This window comes from Saccopteryx bilineata, chromosome 3 (assembly GCF_036850765.1).
Source record: "Saccopteryx bilineata isolate mSacBil1 chromosome 3, mSacBil1_pri_phased_curated, whole genome shotgun sequence".
NCBI classification, from domain to species: domain Eukaryota; kingdom Metazoa; phylum Chordata; class Mammalia; order Chiroptera; family Emballonuridae; genus Saccopteryx; species Saccopteryx bilineata.
In genome coordinates, this window is record NC_089492.1 from 149667709 (window position 1) to 149692031 (window position 24323).

Sequence of the window (24323 nt, forward strand, 5' to 3'; positions counted from 1 at the left end):
CAAGCCCATTTGGGTCACCAGCACACTCAAGACTGCACAGACATGGAACAGGAAACCACAAGGACAAGCAGGAACTTGCTTAACTGGCTGCTCCCCTGGCTCTAATGGTCACCCTCTGTCCTTCAGGAAGGGGTTACTGAGACTTCTCTGTCCCCGGTAACTGTATGTCCAAGCCCTGCCCAGCCAGAGATTGGGGAGAATGAATCCATGAAACCTAGCTCTGGATAGGGCAAGAGGCTGGCTGCTCTCTTGGAACCCTGCTTAGACAACACTGGACCCACTTAGACACTCGCACCTAACAGGCTGGGTAAGGTGATAGGAGGCAGGGACAGTCTAGGATCAAGGAGGAACACACCTCCTCACCTCTATGGCGGCTGGGGGTCTGGGGTACCATCCATCTAAGCCTGGGTAGGGATGAACCATTGTCTGTGGGCACCAAAAGGCTGCACTCCCTGCTCCCACGATGGAGGTGACAGGAAGAAAGGCTCCATGGCCACGCTGGCTCAAGGCATGTCCTGTGGTACAGCCCTACTTCCCCAGGCGGATAGATACTTATTATACAGAGGCTGTAATGCGGCTCTCTGCGCTAGAAATACGGGGTCAGGTTCTAGGCTGGGAGGTAATAGCATAAGGGGCTCCCGAAGCAGAAAAAAAAAAAACAAAACAACCGCCCCGAGGCTGCTGAGACTGGCCCTGGTGGCCGTGGCAAAAGGGAGAGTGAATAGGTACAGGGTGCCTGAGGGAGAACAGTGGCTTTAGGGCCAGGATGGGGTAGACGGGGTGTGTGCTTAGTCGGAAATTTCTTTTTACCCCAACTCCTCTTCCCACTGCCACCGCAGAGGGGCGTGCAGCGTGCATGTGGGCAGTCAGCCAGAGCAAGGAAAGCTCCTCGCTTCACAGTTGGCCCCAAGACCTGCTTTTTCTTTAAGATTCCCACTAAGTTTCCCAGCTCTGCGCAGGGGTAGGGGGTGTCATCCTGTTTCTATTGGTCAAGAGGTTGAGTTTGCCCAGAGCCCCCCTCCCCGCAAACAAATCCCTGCCTGCGTCTGTGTTGCTCCTTAAATTTGAGCCCAATACAGTTTTCCTTACCTCTTTGCCCTTAGTGGAGGAAACCCAGGCAGCTGCTGGAGAAACAGGACAGATGAAGCCATAAATCTCTGAGCACTTGCCTGCTCCACCGGCTTGAAACATTTCAGGGTTCTCGGACGCGACGAGGACGCGGGGTCCCGGCGGGCCGCGGATGGCGGCAGGGGGCGCTCGCCACCCAGCCACGCGCACCTCCCCGGGCCCCGCAGGCCCGACGGAACCCAGGCTGTGAGGGTACGCATTAGGAGAAGGGGTTCGGGACCGTCTTCCCGCTCCCCCCAAACCCCTCCGCTCGGCTTCTCCCGTCTCGGGCCCGGCGTGGTTGTAGTTTATTGTGCTACAGAGCCCAATACCCACCCACCCTCTTCTTCTTGGGTGCGGGAGCAGAGATCAACTTGCGCCCACCGTCCTGGCCTCCACGGCTCTGCCCTAGCCCCGCAGTCTGTGGGAGACAGGTTCCCCAGGTGCCTGCGCCCGCGCAGCGTTTCTGCTCCTTGTGCACGCCGATCCTTCCACTCCTGCAAGCATCCTTCGCAGCTTTCCGAAGACCCCAAATGCAGGGCCCTTTGGAACCCTGCGCTCGGAGGCGGGGGGGGGGGGGGGGGGGGGGGAACGCCGGGGCGGAGGCTAGACGCAGGGAGGTTGCGGCCCCCAGTTCTTCGCGCCGCGCCCCTCCACCTAGCCACGGTCCGCTGCCCGCCCCCCGCCTGCCCCGCCTCCTGCCCCAGTCTCCAGTCTCCTCCCTCAAGCAGCCGCTGCTCGGTTCCCCACTCCCCTGCAGCCGAGGGCTGTCTACAGGCGCGGCTCCTGACCTGTGCAAGCGAGCGAGCAGGCGCCGCGGCCTCCGTGCCTCCTCCGAGAACGGGCAGCGCGTGGGACCCCGCGCCCCGAGAGCGGTCAGCAGCCTCAGGGTGGGAGAGTGCAACTTTCTTCCTGTCCCTGGCGGGGCTGGTACGACAGCGGGACAACTTGGAAAACTTCTCGGGGCGGACCGCAAGGACGCCGGGCGCCGGTGGAAGACGATGTAGGAGGAAGGTGCCTAGCCCCAGTATTCCCCCAGCCTCCTGGGCTTCGTTCGTCCTAGTCATGGGGCTCCAGCACCCTCAGCGCTGTCAGCGAGGCGACCCCCTCGTTTAGCCGCACTGGGTGGGACAACACTGTTGGCTGCAGTGCTTGCGCTGGGCAAGCAACGCCCCCTCTGGCCTGCTCAGCCTCACCATGGACCACCAGGAGCCCTACTCCGTGCAGGCCACCGCAGTCATCGCGGCGGTCATCACCTTTCTCATTCTCTTCACCATCTTCGGCAACGCGTTGGTCATCCTGGCGGTGTTGACGAGCCGCTCGCTGAGAGCCCCGCAGAACCTGTTCCTGGTGTCATTGGCCGCCGCTGACATCCTGGTAGCTACGCTCATCATCCCGTTCTCGCTGGCCAACGAGCTGCTGGGCTACTGGTACTTCCGGCGAACGTGGTGCGAGGTCTACCTGGCGCTCGACGTGCTCTTCTGTACTTCGTCCATCGTTCACCTGTGTGCCATCAGCCTGGACCGCTACTGGGCGGTGAGCCGCGCTCTGGAGTACAACTCCAAACGTACACCGCGACGCATCAAGTGCATCATCCTCACCGTATGGCTCATCGCAGCTGTCATCTCGCTGCCGCCCCTCGTCTACAAGGGCGACCCGGGCCCCCAGTCCCGCGGGCGCCCACAGTGCAAGCTCAACCAAGAGGCCTGGTATATCCTGGCCTCCAGCATCGGGTCCTTCTTTGCACCCTGCCTCATCATGATCCTTGTCTACCTGCGCATCTACCTGATCGCTAAACGTAGCAACCGCAGGGGTCCCAGGGCCAAAGGAGGCCCTGGGGTGGGTGATTCTAAGCAGCCTGGCCGGATTCATAGGAGATCCTCAGCCAAACTGCCAACCCTGGCCTTCCATTTGGGGGCTTCCGGAGAGGCCAATGGACACTCTAAGCCCACTGGAGAGAAGGAACAAGGGGGGACCCCTGAAGATCCTGGCAGTCCTGCCTTGCCACCCAGCTGGCCTGCCCTTCCCCATGCAGGCCAGGGACAGAAGGAATGTGTTTGTGGGACTTCCCCTGAGGAAGAACTTGGAGATGAAGAGGAAGACTATGACGAGGAGTGCGAGCCTCAGGCCTTGCCAGCATCCCCAGCCTCAGCTTGCAGCCCACCCCAACAGCCACAGGGTTCCCGGGTGCTGGCCACCCTGCGTGGCCAGGTGCTCCTGGGCAGGGGTATGGGTGCTGCAAGTGGGCAGTGGTGGCGTCGACGGGCTCAGCTGACCCGGGAGAAGCGGTTTACCTTTGTGCTGGCCGTGGTTATAGGAGTCTTCGTGCTCTGCTGGTTCCCATTCTTCTTCAGCTACAGTCTGGGTGCCATCTGCCCGCAGCACTGCAAGGTGCCCCACAGCCTTTTCCAGTTCTTTTTCTGGATTGGCTACTGCAACAGCTCACTGAATCCTGTCATCTACACCATTTTCAATCAGGACTTCCGCCGTGCCTTCCGAAGGATCCTTTGCCGCCAGTGGACTCAAACAGCCTGGTGAGCCGCCTGCCTGCTGCTTTTGTGGGCTTAGTGCCGGGTGGCACCGGTGCCACCCTGCTTCCTACCCTGTTTTTTGTGGACACCTCCCTGAGGCTGCTTGATTCCTGCCCAGGTACAGCAGGCCTCATCCTGGGAGGTGCATGGGCAGGGCTACTGTTCCCAGGAGTCTAGCCTAAGCCTTCTCTTGCTGGCTTGGCTGTGGGGAGACATATCCTCCACACCCTGCCTGAGCACAGGCAGATGGAAGAAGCCTGGACCTTCCTGATTATGGCTGAGGCCAGGCTAGGGTAGAGCACATACCTCTCAAAACCCCAGGACCATGAAAGCTTCCTCAAAGACCTTGTGGTCTCTGGTAAGCCACTTGCTTGTGGTGTTTTTCTTTTTATCTTCCCCAGTAAAGAGCAGAAAGCCAGCCTTTCACTCTTCTCAGGGGGGCCTGGTATTGAGGAGGAGGCAGAAACAATGACCATGCATCCACATTGAGCACCCATGATCCCCATCAGGCTCTGAGTGGGGGTTTATAAGCTGGCGCTGTCCCTTGGCTTTTCTTCCCCTCTCCCTCCTTTTGGATGTATAGCTCCTTTGAAGGCCAGAACTGTGATCCATGTCCCACCTAGTGACTCTCTGGAAGCCTGGCCTCTGCTTCCACAGGACATCCCCATCACTACCATTCACTTCCTGCAAAATCCAGGGCGACAATAGCCTGCCGCCTACTTGCTGCAGGAAGATGAAAGGCATTGCAGAAAGCTTTGAGCTCCGTAGGGGAACCTAGAGAACCAGAAAATGTGATTATTAGGTGATATAAAAATCCCCGTTCTCTGTGTTTACCACCACCTGTCTTCCTATAGATGTTTGTTCTGTGCTTGGGGTGTGTAAATTCCTACCCCAAACTGGAAGTGGGGAGTGGCAGATAGAACCACTATTTAAGTTGAAGGATTTCTTTGATAATGTGTTCTTGTGCCTGCAAAGGTTTGAGTTATTGTGCTGCATGATGACTTCTTGACATTTCACCTGCAACACCAAGAGGGTTTTCAGTAGCTTAGCCCCCCTCCAATAGTGGATAAGTCTTTTGTCATCAAGCAGGCAAATTTTTTCCCCAAGATAGCTAAAAATATCCACACCCTGGGAACATCTGACATGAGAGGCTGTGGCCGGTGACAGAACCTCCTGGCGGGGCTCTGCGCTGGAGCTGGTGAACAGGGGCAGTCTGGACCCCTGGGGGAGCCTTGCACAAGAGTGTCAGGCAGGACTGTAAGCCCTAAATGGGTCCCTGTGATGCACAGCTGATTCCATTTTGGGTGGGTGTTGGCTGGCCACCTCCAACCCAGCCATGTGACTCCACCCCACTAATGGGGCTCCAGAGGCCTCTTCCTCCTGGTTCTCAACCCCTATCCCAGACCATTGAACCCAGAGCAATTGGGAGCATGTGAAGGATGTTTCCTAGTGGTTCCTGTGGGAGTGCCTCACTTCAACAATAAGACATCAGGGTCTTCTTTGGGGATGGGCACTGTTGGCACTGTAATGAACCTGGCCTTATTGGGATGGGTACTGAGGGCATTTTCTGGGCAGGAGAGAATGGAGGGGACCAAAGAAGGTCCCTTGGTTTCTCAGTTCCAGTGTGAGACCAGGACATTGCCCTGGGGCAGGGCTGGGTTGGTAGGTGGGCCCAGGGAAGGGGCTGGCTAGTAATATTTGCTGACCAGTTTTGCAGGTGCCCCAGGGCACCCCTGCTATTGTTGCCTGTGGCCCTCTTGTTGTGATATGCAAGAGGTTTTTTTAAAGGTCTGAACTATTTTATCAATAAAAGATATTTTGTAATAAGCATGCTGTGTCATCGTTGGCCATAGTTACTCCTCAGCTATGTTTGCAGACTTGGCATGGTACAGTTGCCCTCCCCTCCTCCAGGTGTGGCCAGCTAGTACCCTCCCAGCTGCCTGCCTGCTTTGTCCACAAATCCTCCCTTATTCTTCATCACAAGACAATGGGGGTTAAAGTGGCCAGAGGAGCCTGAGACCAGCTATTTGGGGAAGCAGGAAAGGCTGCCTCACCCCAGGAGGTCTCCTGTGGGCTGGGTTTTGGGGAAAGAGCAGGAGTATGCCCAAAAGAAAGATAGGAAGGAATTTGGGGCAGGGAAACAACACATGCAAAGGGTACTGTGTGTGATGGATTTGACAGTTTGAGAGTTAGCGGGAAGCTGGCCTTGCTGGCGGTCAGGTGCAGGAGTGGGGGTCAGCCGAGGTGGTCGGATACCACTTGCGTGGTGTGGAGGGAAGAGCAGGCAGTCTGAGACGTAAGCTGCTGCCTTCAGTAAGGGCAGGAGAGCTAGCAGAGCCAATTTGCTTTTTGCTGTCTCACACTGAGACCAGCCACTCACAAGTCTGAGCTGGAGTTTACTTATTTCCAGATAAAGTGCTGGAGGCCCCAAAGCTATCCAATGTATGGGAGCCCAGTCCCACCTCAGAGAGGGCAGCCTCAGGCCATACACAGCAGGTTGGCTGCAGGGCCAGCAGGAGACTGGGGGTGCTTAGGGCACCAAGAAGGGTGAAGCCTGGGAGGGGAGGGGAGGGCAGGTAGTGAGGCCCCAGGGTCTGGAAGTGTGAAGCCACCCTTCACCTCTGCCCAGGATTCACACTTCCCAAGACCACGGCATTTGCCAGGGGAGACTCCATGTGTCTCCCAACATTGGTGGACTTGGGGGCATGAAGCTCCCCTAAGGACTTTACAAGAAAGCCAGGCCCTGCCCTGAGGAGCTCCCAGCCCTTCCCACTAGCCTGCACCCACTGTCAAATCCCTGAGGCCCGATGAGAGCCAATCAGAATAGTTCCCCTGTTCCTCTGGGCCAATCGCTCCTCTGGAACTCTGTCTGATTACCTTGTTAGTCATCCAGGCTCAATCTCCATCCACTGGACCACACCATCCAGTGTGCCTCAGGGTCTGCAAGGGGCAGGTCTGGGATCTGGGAAAGGAGCTCCCTCCCAGTCTCTGGAGATGGTAGTGGAAATTTTTCCTGCTGCAGCTGGACTGTTGGCATCTCATTCTGAACATAGTATCTTATTTGAGTCTCACACTTTGCTTGGTGTGGCAACATTGCAGAAGAGGAGATTTGGGTCCCCAAATCACAATGCTAGGAAATTCAGATGCAGAAAAGTTTTGGTCCTGTCTCTAGTTTTCTTTCAGTGGCCTACCTGTATGGGGATTCTGAGCTACATCTGAGCTTGATTCAATAGGCGTGTGCTGTGATGGACTGCTCATGTCTGTCACTGGTATACGATGTGTAAGTTATGGTATGATTTTCATAGGTTTTTCGTTCCTGACAGCTCAGTCTAATTCCTGCATTTTATTGAAGAAGAGACTGAAGCCTAGAGACAGAGATCTTGCTGTGGAGCTGGGTCTGGAACCCAGGTTGCCCAATCTGTCCCCCCCCCACACACACCTCCATACCAAGAGGTTGCAGCCAGACTCAAAAATGACAGGCCCAGGCCCTGGCTGGTTGGCTCAGTGGTAGAGCGTCGGCCTGGCGTGCAGAAGTCCCGGGTTCGATTCCCGGCCAGGGCACACAGGAGAAGCACCCATCTGCTTCTCCACCCCTCCCCCTCTCCTTCCTCTCTGTCTCTCTCTTCCCCTCCCGCAGCGAGGCTCCATTGGAGCGAAGATGGCGATGGCTCCTTGGCCTCTGCCCCAGGCGCTGGAGTGGCCCCCTGGTGGGCAGAGCTTCGCCCCTGGTGGGTGTGCCGGGTGGATCCCGGTCGGGCGCATGCAGGAGTCTGTCTGACTGTCTATCCCCGTTTCCAGCTTCAGAGAAGTACAAAGAAAAAAAAAAAATGACAGGCCCACATTTAGGAAACATCAGCTAACAGTCTGCTGTGGGCCAGGTCTTGTGCTCGGCTTGTCCCTGCTACCTAATTCAATTCTTAGTACCTGGAGAACAGAGTCCCAGGAACCTGCCCAGTGCTGTGTGCTCAGCTGAGCTGGATCCCAGGCCTGAATCCAGATCAGACCTCCTCCTCTCACACCCCTTCTTGCTATTTGTGTAGGCAGTACCTACCTTTTTTAGAGAAGAAAGACAAGGACAGAGAGAGAGAGAGAGAAAGAGAGAGAGAGAGAGAGAAAGGGGGGAGGAGCAGGAAGCATCAACTCCCGCATGTGCCTTGACCAGGCAAGCCCAGGGTTTTGAACTGGCAACCTCAGCATTTCCAGGTCGATGCTTTATCCACTGAGCCACCACAGGTTAGGCTGCTGCACCTACTTTGATTGTACCCTGAACCCATTTTAGGATTAATGGGTTGATAAGGTGGGTGTAGAGCAAGAGATGTAAGGTAAGTGTAAGGGCCCTGCTCTTCCCGAGAATAGTCCCAGCAAATGCCTGGAGGGGAGGGCAGGGGCAGCAGGCAAGGTGGCTATGAGCAAGGGCAGGCATCAATGGAGAAGACAGAGAAGAGGTTGGGTAGGAGGGCTTAGGAAGACCTCTACCCCCTACTGCCCTCACTCTCTAAGAATCTGGGTCCTTAGGGTCACTGGGGACACCCTTCAAAGGAAGTTGAAACCCTGAAATTGCCCCAGGCCAGCTGCTGAGAAATTTAGGGTGTTGGAAATTCCTATTTGGAGCTTTCTTGCAGGAGGCACCCTGACCCACCTGCACAGGTACTGTGGTAGGAGGGCCAGTTGATGCAAGATGGGGGGGGGGGGGCTTGTGAGTTGATCAGGCCCTTGTCCCCTCCTAATCTGTTGTGTGACTTCTATTTTGTGTGTTTGGTGGAGTGCTGCGGAGGGGGTTTGTGACCTTACTCAGCTGCTACTTGTGGAAGAGGTTGCTCCTGGCTGGGGGGAGGAATCTGACCCTCTGGCGTTGGTACTGGGCAAGCTTTTGCTGCTCCAGTGCTGGCTGGGACCTTTGCTCCAGGGCCTGGTCCCTGTGTGCAGCAGCACTGACTGGATGGGACTTCTGTACTGGTGAAAGTCATGGGAGGGGGAGGTAGTAGGCCAGGGTCATGCCTGCTTCTGCCACCGCTAGTCTGGCTGCCCCTGAGCAGGGCTGGGTTCCTCTTGGGGCCTCAGTGTCCCGGTCTGCTCACCAGGGATTGTCCCTATTGTCCCCAGGAATCCCTAGCCTGAGGTTCCTTCTCTGCCCCAATCCAAGCGTGGCTCCTAGAATGTCCAGAGACACTGAGGTCCCTGGAGTTAGTTGTTCTTGAGCCGGGCTCCTGGGTAGGACCCGGCTGTTTTCTTCAGCTTTGACCTCAGTGCAGAAACAGACTGGGTCTGGAGTGAGCAATCAGACTGGAGCTCTCTGGGGCGGGCCGCCGAGAGAGGAATAATGGCAGCCCAGAGTCATTAGGGCCAGTGCCTGCCATACATCATTTGAGATCGGAGCCATTACTATCCCTGTTTCACAGGCGAGGAAACTGAGGCTATGGAGAGTTGAGTATTTTGTCTAAGGTCACCCAGAGCCAGGATTACACCCAGCATAATCTACCCAATCTAATCTCAACTGTGCCACAAACCGGCCTTGGTGTCTGCCCTACCCCTCAATGTAAGGAGGAGGCCCCGGGCCCTCCTAGCCCAGCAAAGCCTCTGAACTGCAGAGACCTCAGCTTGGGGGTGATCTCCCTGCTTGTTGGAACCTCCAGCAGAGTAGGGCCAAGGCAGGGGTAGGAATTTCCCACCCTCCCAGGTTCCGCTCACTGTTAGTAAGAGAGGCAGAAGCACATGGGTGAAATGCTAAAATTAGACTCTGGGATCCTTCATGCTCCTGCATCCGTCCGGCGTGGAGAAGGTTGTGTTAGAAGGCCAAGGCTAGAAGGAGCCTGGATGGCAGCTCGCATCCTCCCCAGGGTTCACTGGCTCTGATCCTCTCACACCCGCCGTGGCCCTTGGCCAAATGCTCCTGCCCTTGGCTTGGCCTTGTGGCCATCTGTTGGTTAGTAGTGATTTCAAAGGGAGAGGCGCCCCCTTCTTAATAACTACGCTTTACACCTGGGACTCCACCGCCACTTTGTCCCTCCCTTCCCTTCCTCCCTTCCCCTCTCCTGGCCCGTCCTACTTCCGGGTCCTCAGTGACTTGTTCCCCCTTTTCTGAGCCTCCCCTCTGTCCCCTCTGACCCTCTGACTTTTGCCTTTTCCTGGGATGGCCCTGGTGCTTCATGGACCGGGTGCTTTGTGGACCCCTGTGGCTGCAGGGGGACCAGAACACACTGGAGACTGAAAATGAGCCTCTGTGTCTGGCAACTGGGGGCTATTTGTAGCCCAATGACACACTTTGGGGTCCTAGCCCTTTGACAGGCCAGGCTGAGGGTGCTAATGTCCTGCCCTTGATTTCCATGGGGAGGGCACTCCCCTCTGAGGCTGGGGGTTGGGCCACTGCAATCTCAGAGTACCTAGAAGGCAATTGGAATGCCACTACCTCTGGCCCCAGGGGAACCTGGACTATTTCAAGAGGAGGAAGAGCTGGTCTGGGGAAGTGTCCCCATGTCGTCCAGTTCCCACCCCAGCCCAGCCACAGCTGTGAGGCAGGGAGCGTGAGAGCTGCCTGTGCCTGCTGCTGGGAGTCCCCAGACACTGAGGGTCAGCAAGGGTTAAAGCCAGCCCTCCCTTCCCAGTTCAGGAGAGGGAGAGGGTGAGGGTGCTCATAGGCCACAGGCTCACCAGGCTCCTGGGTGCTCCTTGACAGGTGCCACTTTGAGCCAGCTATTTCAGCTGCTAATCCTCTCCACTCCCTGCTGACCTGGCAGCTGGAATTAGAATGGGCACAAGGCTAGCAACTGTTTGGAAGGTTTCCTTAGCTGTTTCAGGAGCACTGGCTGGGGTCTAGAAGCGGGGGTCAGGGTTCCTGCAGGGCCACCAAATTTCTAGGTGATCTTGGGCAAATCCACTCACCTCTCTGGACTTCAAATTCCTCATTGTTAGATGAAGGAGTTGGACTGGAGCATGGTTGAAATGATGTCCTGGGTGCTGCCCCAGGAACCCCTGGGCAGGGTCAGAGAGAAGGGAGGAAACCGAGTCAGCGCTCTCCTGCCCCCACCTCACCTGCCTTTTCTGCTTATCTATTGTTCTATTGTACAGGAAGCAGCTCCCCCTCACCCCCGCTGACCACCAGGATTCCTCCTCTGCCCACCCCAGGCTCAAGTAACACTTTCTGCCACCTCCCTGTCCTGCCCATGACACCTGTGTCCCAGGGAGATCTAGGTGGTGGGAACCCTAGAAGGGCCTTGAAAGACATTCATTCATTCCCCCCAGGCAGGCTGGGAGCTGGTGAGACAGGGGAAGGGACATGTGACTGTGGGTAGGGTCGGACAGGAGCCAGCCTGTGCTTGACATCGTGTCTAAAGTAAGGCTGGAAGGGGAACTCAAACTGGGGGTCAACAATGGAGGAGTGGGTGGGGTCCTCCAGGAGGGGCAAGTGGTATGTGGGAGCTCCTGGGGAAACTCTGCTCCCATTGGGTCAGGACCTAGAATGACCTGGGGAGGAAACTTGGCTCCTGAAGATAAATCAGTGTTAAGCCCACCGTGGTGGGCCTCCCAGCTGAGGGCAGGGGCTCTGCCTGGTTAGTGTCTGTGTCCCCGCCCGAAGCACCTCTGGCCCAGAGCAGATGCAGGAAGCATCTGTGGAATGAGTGAGGTTTCCCAGCAATCTGGGGCAGCCTTGGCCTTGGTCACCTACGGCTGGGGACCCTTGCTCTCTGGGAATGCATCTCTTGTTCAGTGTTTATATTTTCTGTTTTGTTTTTCCCCATAGTTTCCTAGAGAAATCCTGTTGGGAGATTCCATCCTGGCCTTGGCTGGGCTAGGGTTGGGAAACTGTCTCTGAGAGCTGGGGGAACAACCAGGGCATCCCAAGGGAAGGGGCATCAGGGACCTGTCCTGGAGTGTGGAGGAGCAGGTGGGCTGGGCAAAGAGGGTACAGGCAGAGAGAGGGCTTGGTTGGGTCATCCTGGTGTAAGCATGAAAAAAGTACTCCCTTTGCCCTTAAACTTGGCTCCATAGCTTTCATGGTTTGGCCTCAGGCAAAGCATGAAACCTCTTCATGCCTCAGTTTCCTCATATTTAAAATGGAATCACATTGGCTCCTTCAGTAACATTGGAGAGGTGTATTGAGAGGTAGAGATGACATAGAAGATGTCCTAGTAAGAGAGTGGGAATGCAGAGGTGGCGCCCATGAATGGCGTTTTGATTACTGTCTGCACATCTAGGTCCTCTCCAAAGTAAGCTAGCAGAACCCCTTGTCCCCAGGTGTCTCCTGACTCACTACTCAGGGTCTTGATGGAAGGAGGGTGGACTCTGGGTCCAGGAAGATGGCCCCATTCTGTATATGAAATTGGCTCTACCCCCTTGCTCTTCACCCCCATGTTTCCATGGGATCCAACCTTTCCTACTTTTTCCAGGCTTTTTAAAACATTATTTTATTTATTGACTTAGAGAGAGAGGAAAAAAGAAGAGAGAGCGAGAGAGAAATGATCTGTTCCTTTATGTGCCCTGACCGGGAATTGAAACCACAACCTTTGCATTTCAGGATGACATTTCAACCAAGCTATCTAGCCAGGATAACTTCTTCCAGGTTTTGCAAGTATGTAGCCAGGAGAGAAAGGTGCTCAGGCAAATAAGTCAAATACAGCACACCTATGCTTGCAGCTTCACCACTGTGATCATGACAGATATCAGCAACAGATCTCAGAACTCTCTCCAGGAGCTGCAATAAGTATGTAGAAGGTCCTGGGCTGACATTCTCAATTGCAGCTCATGTGCAAGATAAAGCCCATCTGCCCCTTGGGTCCAAGGAGAATCCTGGCCTTCAATCCCAGTGTTTGTGGGGGAAAAGGCTGTCCAGCCCGATACAAGGGGGCTGACGGGGTGTAAACAGGGCGGTTTCTGGGTATCTGCTAGGATTCCTGTAGTGCTGCTGCGTAGAAGGTACCCAGGAGTCAAATATTGGTGCCCAAAGGGACCCCAGAGATTCTGAGAAAATTGCATGTGGATGCACAGTTGTCAGCACAGGGGCAACTGGGGGCCCACTGAGGGGTGAAGCCACACAGCATGGTGGGGACTGGGTGAGTGTGGAGCTTTGTGGGACAGCACACCCTGACGAGGGCCAGAGATGGCGGGAACAGTAGGATAGGCTGCAGGGCAATGGAGGTCTTATGGCCCCAGGAGTATGCAAAGCCAGGTGAGAATGGTAAGTTCACCTGGCTACACTGCCTGTTCTGCTGCTTGAAAGTCTGATCACCTGGCGTAAGCAGATGTGTGGCTCCCTGTGTTTCAGGAGTAGAGTTGGAACTCCAATCCATCCACCTGCACAGTGCCCCACGGCAGGGGGAGCTCCCCTGCAGCCCCAGCCATCAGTGTGCTCATGACACCCATACTTTATGAGGCCCCTCCCATCAAACCACCTGTCTCCATTCCCGGTTCTGAGTTTCCTCCTTGGCACTTATCACCAGTTAGCAGGCAAGATGTCTTACTTACCTGTCTGCTCCTTGTCTTTGTCCCCTAACAGACTGTAAGCACCACGAGGACTGGCATAGCCACCTGTCTTGTTTACTGTGTAGCCAGGCTTCATAATGGCCAGCAGGTAGTAAAAATACAGCACTGGTCTCTAGAGGTGTTAATGTGCCCTAGAAACATGGTGAGGGGAGAAAGCCATATTTATTTGAACTCTTCCCTGGGAGGGAGGAAGAGTGAATAGGGGTGGGGTGGGGTGCAGTGGGGTGGGCATTTAGAGCTTCAAGAAGCAGCTTGAACAACAACAGGGGTTGGTTGTTGGCTGAGCTGATGTAGGGGAGCTGGGAGACACTGCCCCTAGCGATGCCCTCTACCCCCCACACCTATCTTGGCTGCAGTCACTGGATGGACCGCTGGTCCCGGATGAGCAGTTTGGAGGTGTCTGTGTCAAACCTGCCTGGACCCTTTCTGTCCCTAACCTGAAGTATGTGGAGCTCAGTGCCGGCTTGAAGGGCTGCAGGGAGCCGACACCACCCTGCACTCTGGGAGTGGGGAGGGGCAGGGGCAGGGTTCCAGCCCCCAGGCAGCAAAGCACTGAGGGAGGGATGCAGTGACATGACACTTGAGGAAAGCAGGACTGGTGGACCTGCTGGTGTAGGAGGCTAGACAGGAGGCCTGTTGGAGGGCGCTCTGCAGCAGACTGGTGGCTGATGTCTCAGGCAGGAGGGGGCGGAGAGCGTTGCAGGGTCCATCTGTCCAGGCTATGGGGGGGGGGGTGTTTCGGTGTGTGCTCTCTCACGTTCTGAGGTGCCATCTGGCCCCAGGCTATCCCCTGGGGCAAGGAACGGGGCGTGGTGAGACCCAGGGCCAGCAGCTCTGCTCCAGAGGCAGCTGACTAAAAATAAGTTGGGATGTCAGGTCTCCTGGCTCCAGGAAGTGGAGAAGAGGGTTGAGTGTCAGGAGGAGAGGGAGGCAAAGGGGAGGAGACACAGCTACAGCTGAGAGTGACCAGCAAACTTGTTTATTTTCTTCTCTCTGGCCTGAAGTCTCTCAGGCGGCTGCTCCCTGGGTCTGGGTGTGTGGCTCTGGTCTCCATGGACCTGTTGGTGTCTCCAGACATTCACTACATGCCCAGCGCTCCATTCCCTGTGCACTCCTTTAAAACCCTGTCAGTTGTGAGCAGGAGTGGGGAACTCTGTGGGTGAAGGCAAGAGGGACCAAGTTACTGAGACCCTGTTTGGAGGCAGACAGCAAACCTGGTACTTTAAATTTCATGACTACCCTAATATTCTGCAGATGCAGAAATGGGCCCAGAAGGTTTAGCAACTTGTCCTACGTTACATAGCTGGCAATGCCTGGAGCCACACCCGAGCCCAGATATCCAGACACTCAAGGCACAGCTCTGTGGGGGCCTCAGCTCAGACATGGCACAACCGCTGCCACCCCACCCTTCAAGAAAGTGGCAGGGTGCAACAGTGGAAGGCCACCTGGAGTTGTGGTCTGTTGGGCAAACCACTGTGTTTCAAGTGTGTTTAGGTTTGCACGCTTGTATTGGGGCAGCACCATGTGCATGTGGTCTATGGAAGGCTGGGGGTGCTTCGCCTCAGCCTGGCAGATTGCAAATTACTGACTGCCTGCCTCCATGGGGAGGGGCGATTGTTTGCTGTTTGCCAGAGAAGGGGTATTTCCACCTGGCCTGTTTTTCTGGAGAGTGTTGAGGGGCTTGGGAGTCCTGTTGAGGCTGGTGGGGGCCTGTGAGTCCTGGTAAGTCTGGAGAGTGAGTTGGGCCTTGGGAGCCCTGAGAGAGAGAGGGAAGTAGTCTTCTCTGCCTGTTTGCTCACCCGCCATTATAAGACTTTAATAAAAGGAATGGCCCACCCTTTCTGGCTCCAGTTCTTTTACCGTCTGCCCGAATCCAACAGGAACCTGAATGGCCACGATGACCACAGCCACTGGCCTTACATGGTCACAGGCCTGTGGGTATGGATGGAGGTGTGAGACAGGCTGGATCCAGCACCCCACAAGTCATCAGGGTCTATATAACACCCACCTTAGCTCACCCACCCAGCTTACAGGTGCCTTGGGGGCTTGGCTTGGTGATGATACGCCTTCCCCTCTACCCTGAATGCCAAAGGTTGGGAGTGACTTTGCAGAGGTTGAGGGCTAAACCTGGTGAGCTGTGAACCCTCTGGTCCTCAGCTCTGGGGCAAGACCAGTGAGGAGCCCATCTCACTCCTGGCTGCAGAGCTCATTGAGTAATATGAGCACAGCCCTGCTTGTCTTGACCCTGGGCCTCCTGACTACTGGCTTGGGTGGGGTCTCAGAGGACTCAGACCTTTCTCCCTTTACCCTCGCCTCTATGCCCCCCCCACTTGACACACTGGCTCCCCTAGACTCAACTGGTTCCAGCCCATGACCAGTGAACCCCCCTTCTCTTAAGCCCTCTTTCCCATGCTCCTCTTCCAGTCCTCATTCAGAAGAGCCTCTGCTGGGCTGAACCCTGACCACCCAGAGGTCACGTCTACTTGGCTGCCCTTAAGCTTCAGTGCTGGGCCACTCTCACTCCCTGAATGCCTGTCACTGTTTATCTGCACCCCTCTGGTCACAGTTGGCTTGGGCAGCGTGAGAATGCAGTGAACTCCTCAGGATGGAGCCAGCCAGGGACAGGCTTGCATCCAGGGGCACAGGAGGGAGTCCAGGGCCGACCAGCCACTTGTATCCTTCAGCCCCCTTTATCCTCTCTTATTGAGTTCTCCTCTACTCTTCTCCTCCTTTGTTTTTTAGGTCTATTGATAAACTCTCTAGAAGGGTTCAAAATCCTTAGGCCTGCCACATCGCGCGCGTGTGTGCGCACACCCACACACACTTCTCCCTTAATAGCCCAATCCCCAGCGGCAGGTAGCTCAGAGCCTCTGGAAGCCCCCTGCCCCTTGCTCTCTCTCCCAGCTGATCGCCCACCCCCACCAGCCTTTCTAGTTCTGGGGGTTGTTTCAAGGAGGCATTGGGATCTGGGTCTCATCCTAGAGGAGCTCGCTCAAGATGGGATGGGGGCAGGTAACAGGGCCCTGCTGTCTCCCTGATACCAGCCAGACAATGCTCAGGTCCAGGGCATAGGCCCGAAGGCACGGGAAGGGTCAGTGCCTCCTCCTCCTGGAGATGGGGTCCCTGAGGCCAAGCATACGCTTCCTGGCTGCCCTCTCACTGCCCAGTCAGGCCACTCCTGCCCCTGCCTCGAGCACTCTGGAGGTGGGATGTCTCACCACCCCCATGCCTGGAGGTCCTGAAGTGGACATCTGTCTGGAGGATCTGTGGATGAGAGGCCAATGGCCCAGAGGACGGAGGAAGAGGAACAGCTATGGACCATAGGTTTTTTGGCGAGGATGGCAGGGAGCTGGACAGAGCCTTGGCCTCTCCCATGAGGTCCCCAAGGCCCTGCCTCAGGACCCTGAACAACAGAGTCCAGCCCTGCTGTGGATGTGGAAGCTCCCCATTCCCCAGGGAATTGCTCTGTCCCTGCCACCACTCAGCCAGGCCTGGAGCAGCCCCAGGGCAGGTGGCTGCAGCAGGTGCCCTTGGCCAGGGAAGGTCTTGGGGCAAGTCACTCCTCTTGAAGTTGATTTCTCATTTATAAAATGGAAAGAATTACCTCAGGACAAATTGGGATGTTGTTTGTTGAGAGCCAAGCACATTTTGCTCCTCGTTTCCTCTCCCCACCAGTGATGTCTCTGACCCTTCCCAGTAGGTACTGCAGAGTGGGAGGTCAAAAAGAGCCTTCCTAGGCCTGTCCTGACTAGGCCTGGAGCCAGGGGATCATCTGGAAATGGGCTTTGTGGAGCACCAGGGTTGCCTTCAGATTCTGGCCTATTTGCTGTGTGACCTCAGAGAAGTTACTCACCTTCCCTGACTCCGGTATTGTCATCTGTAGAATGAGGTACCTGTGTACCTTGCTCAGAGGGCTGTGGGGAGAGTTACATTGATATACTTGTTACAGAGACAGGGCCTGTGTTTGCTGTCAGGCCTAGGAGGATGGCGGGGAGGGCAGGGCCTGGGGACATGGGTGGGGCTCAGAGGTTGGCCCTAGGGCCCTCTTGGACTGAAAAGGCCCTGGCTAGGCTGAAGCCCAGGGAAGGGGCTAGGTGGGACAGGGATGGACAGAGAGCAGACTGCTTCCACCCTTCCCTCTCTGGGCTGCAGCACCAGGCAGTGCTCCACCTATTCTCTCCATTCTTCACAGCAATTGCCCGAAATGCTACATCTGGTATCATGACAACATATTACCCATCCTTAGGTAAAGCCCTGTGTTCAGTGGAGTCAGGCTATCTCCAGCTTCCTCACTGATCCCCACCTTGGGGTTCTCAGCTGGAGCTCTTCCTCTATTCTTCCCTCTCATTTGACCTTTCAGAGAGGTCATTCCTATTTTCTAATTTCCAGACTGTTCCTATGACTTTTGTTTTCTTCATCTCACTTTGTGTCTGTGGGTCTCCCTGTCACTCCCCTTGTTCTCTCTCTCGTTCTCCCCCTGCCCTTGGGCTCAGCAGGATAGCATGAAGGTGGGTGGGGACTGGCAGGGCCCGCTGGCTGGCACAGGTCTGCTGTGTGGGGCCTCAAAAAGCTTGTGGGGCTCTGAGGAGCACCCAGGGCAGGCACGCCTTGAGAGCCCCAGGTCTGTGTGCTGTGTGGCCAGCAGGCCTTCATTGCTGCTAAAAAAAGCATAGGCCAGCCTGACCAGGTGGTGGCATAGTGGATAGAGCATCGGACTGAGATGTGGAGGACCCAGGTTCGAGACCCCGAGGTTGCCAGCTTGAGCACGGGCTCATCTGGTTTGAGCAAAGCTCACCATCTTGGACCCAAGGTCGCTGGCTCGAGCAAGTGGTCTGCTGTAGCCCCCCCCCCCCATTCCCCGTCAAGGCACAAATGAGAAAGCAATCAGTGAACAACTAAGGTGTCACAATGAAAAACTGATGATTGATGCTTTTCATCTGTCTGTCTGCCCTATCTAACCCTCTCTCTGACTCTCTGTCTCTGTAAAAAAAAAAAAAAAAAAAAAGCATAGGCCAAAGAAAATGAGTTTCTTCCTCCATCCAGTCCCTTGCCTGCCACCTGTCCTTCTCTGTGGCTCCCGCTCCAATGCTGTCCTGACTGGGGCCTTGCACAGTTATTGAGTGATCCCTACACACTCAACGCCAACCTCAGGGCACCTACACAAGAAGACTTGCAACAGCTCCAGGAGATGAGTGGAATCATTCCATGTAACAGGCCAGGAAATTAAAGATCAGAGGAGTAAAGCAACTTGCTCAAGGCCACACAGCTAGTCCAGGGATGAGGCAGGATTTGCACTCTCTTCCCACAGCTAGCGCTCTCAGCTGGGGCACTCTGCATTGGTGCTGTTTCCTGAGCACCCACTCTGTCTGGCACTGTGCATTCCACCACATCTGGACCTCATATAGCCCTCACAGAAACCCTGCAGGTTGGGGCCATGTGTATCTATTTTACCAGTGAGGGGATCTGGGCACAGAGAGGTTAGATACCTCTCTCAAGGTTGCACTGTAATCAAGGATATGGCAGGATTCAAACTAAGTGTTTTTGTCTCTAGCTTTGTCTCTTATCCCTGAGTGCAGTTGCCACAGCAGAGAGGGACAGGGGAACGGGCTTTATATGTATCCAAGTCCCTCCTCTCCTTCCTGACTCCCTGCAAAGAGCCTCTGGGCCCTCCAGGCCTACTTTTGGGAATCAGAGGAGGAAGCCACATGGCAATAGGTGGATATAGCATCCCCTTCTTTGCTGGGTTACAGGCAAGAGGGGAAGGAGTTCCAGGAGACCAGAAGAGGCCCACACATCTTATAGTGCCTGTGGGTCTCTGTGGCAACCCCGGCACCCTACAAGCACCCCACTCATCACTGGGGCTCTCATCACTGGACCTAACCCCTTAGGAACTTGGGGGACAAGAGGGCTGACAGGTGACTGGGGAGCCTGAATGGAGTCACTGGCCTATGGGGCCCGGCCTGTGTGCATGCTTTCCTGGCCTGGGGCAGCCAGGAACAGGCATGGCCCTTCTTGCCCCGTTGTTCTAGTCCCTGGAGAGCAGTTTGGGCTTTGGAACACATTGTCCTGGAGTGCGGCTGACGGGATGATGGAGAGGCGGGTTATTTTTAACATCTGAGACTCATCCAGAGAACCTCTTCCAGGCAAGGGGAAGAGACATCAAGGGAGGATGGGGACCAAAACTCCAGGTCCTCACACCCTCTCTCTGCGCTCCCTACTCCTACGCCTCAGATCCCACAGGCTTCGTGGATTCCCTGGGGTTGACAGGTGGCTGCTTCTTGGTTGTTAAGCCTGAGGAGGGCCTGGCAACATCACCCCTCAAAGATGTTCCTTCCTCCCCCAAAGCTGCAGGTTTGGCAGCTATTGAGGCCCATGTGCCACATGGGGACCGCACGGGGCCCAGGCTTGACGAGGCCTGCTTGGTCCAGCTGGAGCCATCCCTGGACCCCTTGTCCTTCTGTGCCTCCCAGGCCCCTCTCAGGTTGAGCTGCAACCACTGTATGACCAACCGAGTGTGGGCCCCATAGGGTCCTCACTTCTTCAGATACTTCAGAGCTCGCTTCTACTGGTTACCACCCTGTTTATTGGGTCATACAATAAGTGTGCTAAGTACCTGGCCTGTCTTTTTCCTCCCAGTGAGCCATTCACCCCCTGAGGAAGATGGAAATGCCTTACTCACATCTGGATGTGAAAATTTTCAGTTCTTGCAATGACTCTCCCACCCTCTTGTGTCCTTACGTGGGTCCTTTTAGAACTTTCAAAGGACACACAATCATTTGTCACAGAGCATCATACGGGAGCAGCCTGTTGCTGGGGTGAACACTGTCCTTTTCTTAAGTTCCTTACAGCTTTCATTGCCCCCTCCGCTGGTGGGCAGTGTGCCCTCAGAACCTTCTAGCAGGTGAGCCTCTCACTGCTGGCCTTTCCCGCTTCCCTTTGGGATCCTGTTTCTTCTGGCAGAAGGCAGATATCTGGTTTCCCAGTGTTCCTGGGCCATCAGGGAGATGTGTGTGTGTGTGTGTGTGTGTGTGTGTGTGTGTGATCCTTGGTATCACAAGGACCAGCCCACACTGTGCAGCTCCCTTAGCCAGGGGCTCATTTCCTGGGTGTTACTCTTGTTTTTCTTTTTTCCCAATCCCAGACCTGAGAAGTGGGTCTTCCCCAGGCACTGCTGCACCCACCAAGGAGCCTGAGCTCTGCTCCCCAGGGTGGGGCAAGGGGTGGCTGGAGTGGGTGAGAAGGACAGAAGGCTGCGGAGGGTGTAGAAGGGAGACAGGTAGAAAGTCTGGCTCTCCCTGCTATTGCTGTGTGACCTCAGGCAGGTTTCCTTCTCTTTCTGGGCAGCAGCTCATCCTCTGTGGATTGGGAAAGCACAGTGCTCACAGATCATTCATGAAAACGAGGTGAGATTATGCAAGTCAAGCATGAGTATGTGCCAGGCTGTGGCCAGCACTGGGGAGCTGGGTGGTATGACAGCCACCGTGGTTAGCTAGGTGGCCGTAGAGGGTGTGAGAACGAGGGAAGAGAAAAGCCAGCAGCTGAGGTCAGGGTCAGGGGCTGGGAAATTCCCCAGGGGGCCTCCTACTTCCCATGGCAAGCCTGGAGGGGTTTTGAAGAGGAGAGGTCTAGAGGCAGCAGAGAAACAGGAAAGGGCGAGAGGGGGTTCACAGGAGCAGGCGTCCTGGGCATCAGATGGTCCGTACACATCAGGAAACACCTGTTTTTCTCCCGTCAATGTTCCAGGGCTAGATTCCCTACCTGCCCACCAAAGCTCCACTCTGAGGAGCTCCACAACCTGCCAGTGGTCCCACCACACCCATCCCATCTGCTACTACAAGGCCCTGCCCTAAAGAGGCTGCTGGAAAGACGGTTTCCCCTCAAGGCACACTCCATCTGGGTTAATAGCTCCTCACCGGTGGGTCCAGAGAAATGTCCCGGTGCCTACAATGAGCACAACATGGTTATTGGTCCCTCTATTACTGCCAACTCCCAGACACAGTAGAATCAGAGCCTCGTGTCTGCCCTCCCAGAGCCAGGGCAGTCTCCGCTCAGCAGCCGTCTGGGTGGGACCTAGTATTCTACCTATGGCCTGAGGCTTTCTGGTGGGACGGAACAAAGAAGGCTGAGCACTGAAGGGGTCCAGACACTTCACTAGGGGTCACCAGGGACCTGCTAATACGCCTTCTTGGCCTACTTTCCTCACCTCACCTTCCCCACCTCCTTCTCCTCAGCAGCTTTATCTCTGGAACCCAGACCTGCCCATGGCACTTCCCTGCTTAAAGCCCATCAGTAGCTCCTTACCACCTAGGGACAAAATCCAGACCCCTTGACTGGTGCTGGGGACCTTCACGGTTGGCCTGCAGCCCTCCAGGGCTAGCTCTTCTCCATTGCTGTGCTTGAGCCAGCACTGCTGCAGACCATGCCTTCAAGATGCCCAGTTCCTCCAGAGTGTAGGGGAGGCAGCACCTGGTGGGTGCTCAGGGAGCAGCAGTCCAGGCTCCTGACAGCCTGGGGCTCCTTTTGTTCCTGGGCTACGTTAGACCACGTTTCCCAGCCCCCTTGACCGAAGCATAAGTTGGGTCAATGGGAAGGGGACAGAAGAGAGCCATGCCACTTCTATTTGGTCCATAAAAATCTCCCATGTTCACTCTGCCACTCAATTTCCTTCTGTAACAACCTCAGAGGCCTCGGGCTAGAGATGGTGGCACCAGAGGCTAAATGGAGCCTGGGCCCTGAGTCACCACTTAGAGGAGAGCTGCCTCACTCACATAGGACTATGAAGTGAGCATAGCATAATCCATTTGTGCTAAACCACAGAGATTTAGGGATTCTTGTTGCTCTGCAGGGTGTGCAGGCTGGGTTCCCCTGCTGGAGTGTGCTATGGTCTGTGGCAACTGCCCCTGGGGGAGTGCTGCCCCCTTGGACCAGGTCTTCGAGCCAGCCTGGGGAGTGAGCATTAGTCTCCTGGACACCTTACCCCCAAGTCCACCTGCCCCACAAGGCAGCTGCAGCCTTGTGGGTAACCTGCACACACAGCTCACATGCTGAGCATCCTATTTACAACCTGCAGGCCACTCAGACGCTTTATGGGGACATCAGTGGGCTTCTCGGTAGAAGAGGATGACATGCTCAATCTCATTGTTTATCACCAACACACCAGCCCCCGTTGTTCCCTGTTCCTTCCTGGTAACGTGTCCGTGGCACCTAGCTCACTGCCCTTACTCAGCCCTGTGTCCTGCCTCTCCACCAAATGTCACAGCACAGAGCTACCCCACAATTGTCACTGTTTTCAGGCCCCATTTTGAACTGCAGTTTATGTAACTGTCCTCTTACTGTTGGAAACTTAGGTGGCGTCTGCTTTCAGTGCAACAGAAGATGACGTGGGGAACAGTTTTGAGCACAGAGCTTTCTCCTGCATGACGACGTGCCTCCAGGGGAGAGTTCCAGAACTGGGCCATCTCAGAGGGCGCCAATGCTTTGAGTCATCACACATCAAGAGTGGAATGCCCTTAGAAATGACCTTGTCCCTCCAGCCTAGAAATGAGAGGAGGTCCCAAGAAGAGAGGTGCCCTATGAAGGTGACTGGGGGCTTGTGGTGCTGCTGGCATCGGGGTTGAGTCTGCTGCTCCTCCCTCTCTTCAAGCTTCATGGCCTGGAAGAGAGGACCACGTTGCAAATGCTCCTCCAAGGAGATTGAAAAACATCTCTATTGAGGTGTCATTTGCATACTGAATTTACCCATTTAAAGTACACATGTCAATGGGAAGTTTCCAAAACTATGATGCTGAGTGAAAAACCATGTGATGGATGCAGGGTGAACTGAGAGGCCAAGCTGTAGGCTGAAGACGCGAGTATACCCAGTCACACCTATCATTTTTGGACGCCTGGGGGTTTAAGGACAGTCATGGGGGCACAGGCGGAGGAACGGGGTGAGGGAAAACGGAAATAAATCCTAGGTGACACCTCACAGGGCCTGCAGGTGAATAGAGGCCTGTGCCTCACTCAGGTGCTGAAAAGGAAGGAGGGGGGATGGGGATGGGGATGGGGATGGGGATGGAGATGGAGATGGGGATGGGGATGGGGATGGGGATAGGGATGATACAGCGGCTACAGGAGGTGTGAAACGGTTGCAGGTGGTACTGCAGGGAGAGGAGCCCATGTAGGGCAGCAGCCTGGAAATTCGGCCTCTGACTACGCAGGCCCAGGCAGGACAGGCGCCAGAGTGCTTGGAAGACATGGCCTTCTGCGTGCCTCTCTGCTGAGGTCGGGCAAGAGGCTGAGCCAGCCAGAATTCTTGGGCCCTCTGGCTGAGTGCAGAAGGCAACTGTCTTCAGTGAAGGGCAGGGACCTTGGCCCCTAGAAGCCAGCCAAGTGATGTGAATGCTGAGAAATGTATGAATGTGAGCCGTTCTTGGTGGTGCTGGCCTCTTCTTCCTTCCCTGACATCCATGCCCTGGAAGCCAATGGCTCTGCATGGGGGCGGGATACAGCGGTCCCCTAGGGCAGAAGGGAGGAGAAGTCACTGTGACTGCCTCTGGACACTTGACCTCATCTCCTGTCCAATTAAAGTGACACTTCCCAGTGCAGGCTGAGTTCATCGGGCATTAACTCCAGGGTCTGACAGCTACTCCAGGGCTGGAGGAAGGAGCAGGTGGTCTTCTCAGCTCCCATAGGAGCCATCTAGCGAGTGGGTGGGAGGGACAGCCGCTGTGGTAAACTGGGCTCCGAGAGCCAGACAATGTGGACCTGTCTCTACCTGTTCCTTACCAGTGGGATGGCTGGGGCAAGCTGCTTGCCTTCTCCCTAAGGCATTGTGAGGTCAGATTCACTGCTGGTGGTGGAGAAAGTTCCTTTGTAAGCTGTGATGTGCTGCCCTAGTGGGAGATGGAGTGGCCACTGCCCCAGTGGTGCCTGGTCTCAGCTGGACCAAGTGCTCCCTGGGGCAGGCGGCCAGGTGTCTGGGCTGCAGGCTGTGTCCTTCCAGACTAGCCCTGGGGCTGGATTGCCACCTGGCTACACATAAGTTTGGAGCCTGCAGAGACTGTCAGTTTGCATTTTGCAAACCAGAAAGAACTATTCTCACGAGGAGGGTTGTTACAATGACAAGAGGGTCTGAGACCTTTGGGAAGCACTTTGCTCATGAGAGCAGCCAGTTTCTCTGCACACAGCAGGCCCGCAGTATGGGTGTAGCCTCACCAGAAGCGCCTG

General features: G+C 55.6%; 1 protein-coding gene across 2 annotated transcripts; it reads left to right on the forward strand.

Moving 5' to 3' along the window:
• Positions 1-1877: 1877 nt before the first annotated feature.
• Positions 1878-22897, forward strand: ADRA2B (adrenoceptor alpha 2B). Of its 2 annotated transcripts, XM_066267712.1 has the most exons (2): positions 1878-3641; positions 22463-22897. In XM_066267712.1, exons 1-2 carry the CDS (start codon positions 2305-2307, stop codon positions 22533-22535), a joined length of 1410 nt encoding a protein of 469 aa, XP_066123809.1. In that variant the 5' UTR covers positions 1878-2304; the 3' UTR covers positions 22536-22897. The 2 variants fall into 2 exon arrangements, with proteins under 2 accessions (XP_066123809.1, XP_066123810.1); XM_066267713.1 differs by lacking the exon at positions 22463-22897 and having other exon boundaries at positions 1878-5403.
• The last annotated feature ends 1426 nt before the right edge of the window (positions 22898-24323 follow it).